Source organism: Diaphorina citri, unplaced genomic scaffold (assembly GCF_000475195.1).
Source record: "Diaphorina citri unplaced genomic scaffold, Diaci psyllid genome assembly version 1.1 scaffold27145, whole genome shotgun sequence".
Taxonomy (NCBI): Eukaryota; Metazoa; Arthropoda; class Insecta; order Hemiptera; family Psyllidae; genus Diaphorina; species Diaphorina citri.
Genome location: NW_007404483.1, coordinates 1 through 732, shown reverse-complemented (window position 1 = coordinate 732; position 732 = coordinate 1). Strand labels below are relative to the sequence as shown.

General features: G+C 36.9%; 1 protein-coding gene across 1 annotated transcript; it reads right to left on the bottom strand.

Annotated features, from left to right (window-relative positions):
- Positions 1–73: 73 nt before the first annotated feature.
- On the bottom strand, positions 74–714 carry LOC103523572 (DDB1- and CUL4-associated factor 13-like; the record flags this gene model as incomplete). The annotated part of the gene is made up of 2 exons (XM_008488605.3): positions 464–714; positions 74–283 (listed from the first exon to the last, which is right to left on the bottom strand). Coding segments are annotated over exons 1-2 (388 nt in total), but the record flags the coding sequence as incomplete, so codon positions are not given.
- Between the last annotated feature and the right edge of the window lie 18 nt (positions 715–732).

Here is a 732-nt window from a genome sequence, read left to right as displayed (position 1 = left end):
TGCTGTATGCTTGGGGCAAACCATGAAATGGAATCTTTTTGGAATAAAACTCTACCCTCTCTGCTTAATTTACCAATGAAGAACAAAAACCTATTCTTACCATCTGGTAGAAAACAAACATCTCGTACATGACCATCGTGAGCTTGGTAAGTTTGAACACAAGACTGACTTGTCAAATTCCACACTTTTACTTCTCCGTCATAAGCACCACTGATGATTGTTGATAATTTGGTTGGGTGCTTGGCCAAACAAGAGATGCCATCCTTGTGTCCATCCAAATTTGCTGAAATGTTAGAAATGATATTGTTAAATTACATGCATTTTATTTAGAGGCAATAATGTCAAGATTAAACATTTTTCATGATTTTGTTTACAATATACATACTATTGTGTTGTGGACTTGTGAGATATAGTTTTCATCAATGACCTCTCATGAGACAAGGGCTAATACATGAAGACTTACCTACAAAGGGTTTGGCAAACACCCTCTCCAACTTGGTTGCGTTCAAAGCTCGAACATATTCCCTAGGTCCTTCAAAAGGATGTAAACTGGGATCTATGTTCCTCGGTATTCTGTGGATAGAAGTCTTGGTTTCTCTCAAGTACTCGTCTGGATTTCTGGACAGCACTTTGACCTTCATTGTGAATTGAGCCTATGGTAATTATGCATAAGACACGTCAATGGCAAATTTACTGAAAATTTCTATATAAGAGGAAAAACTTACTTTAAGA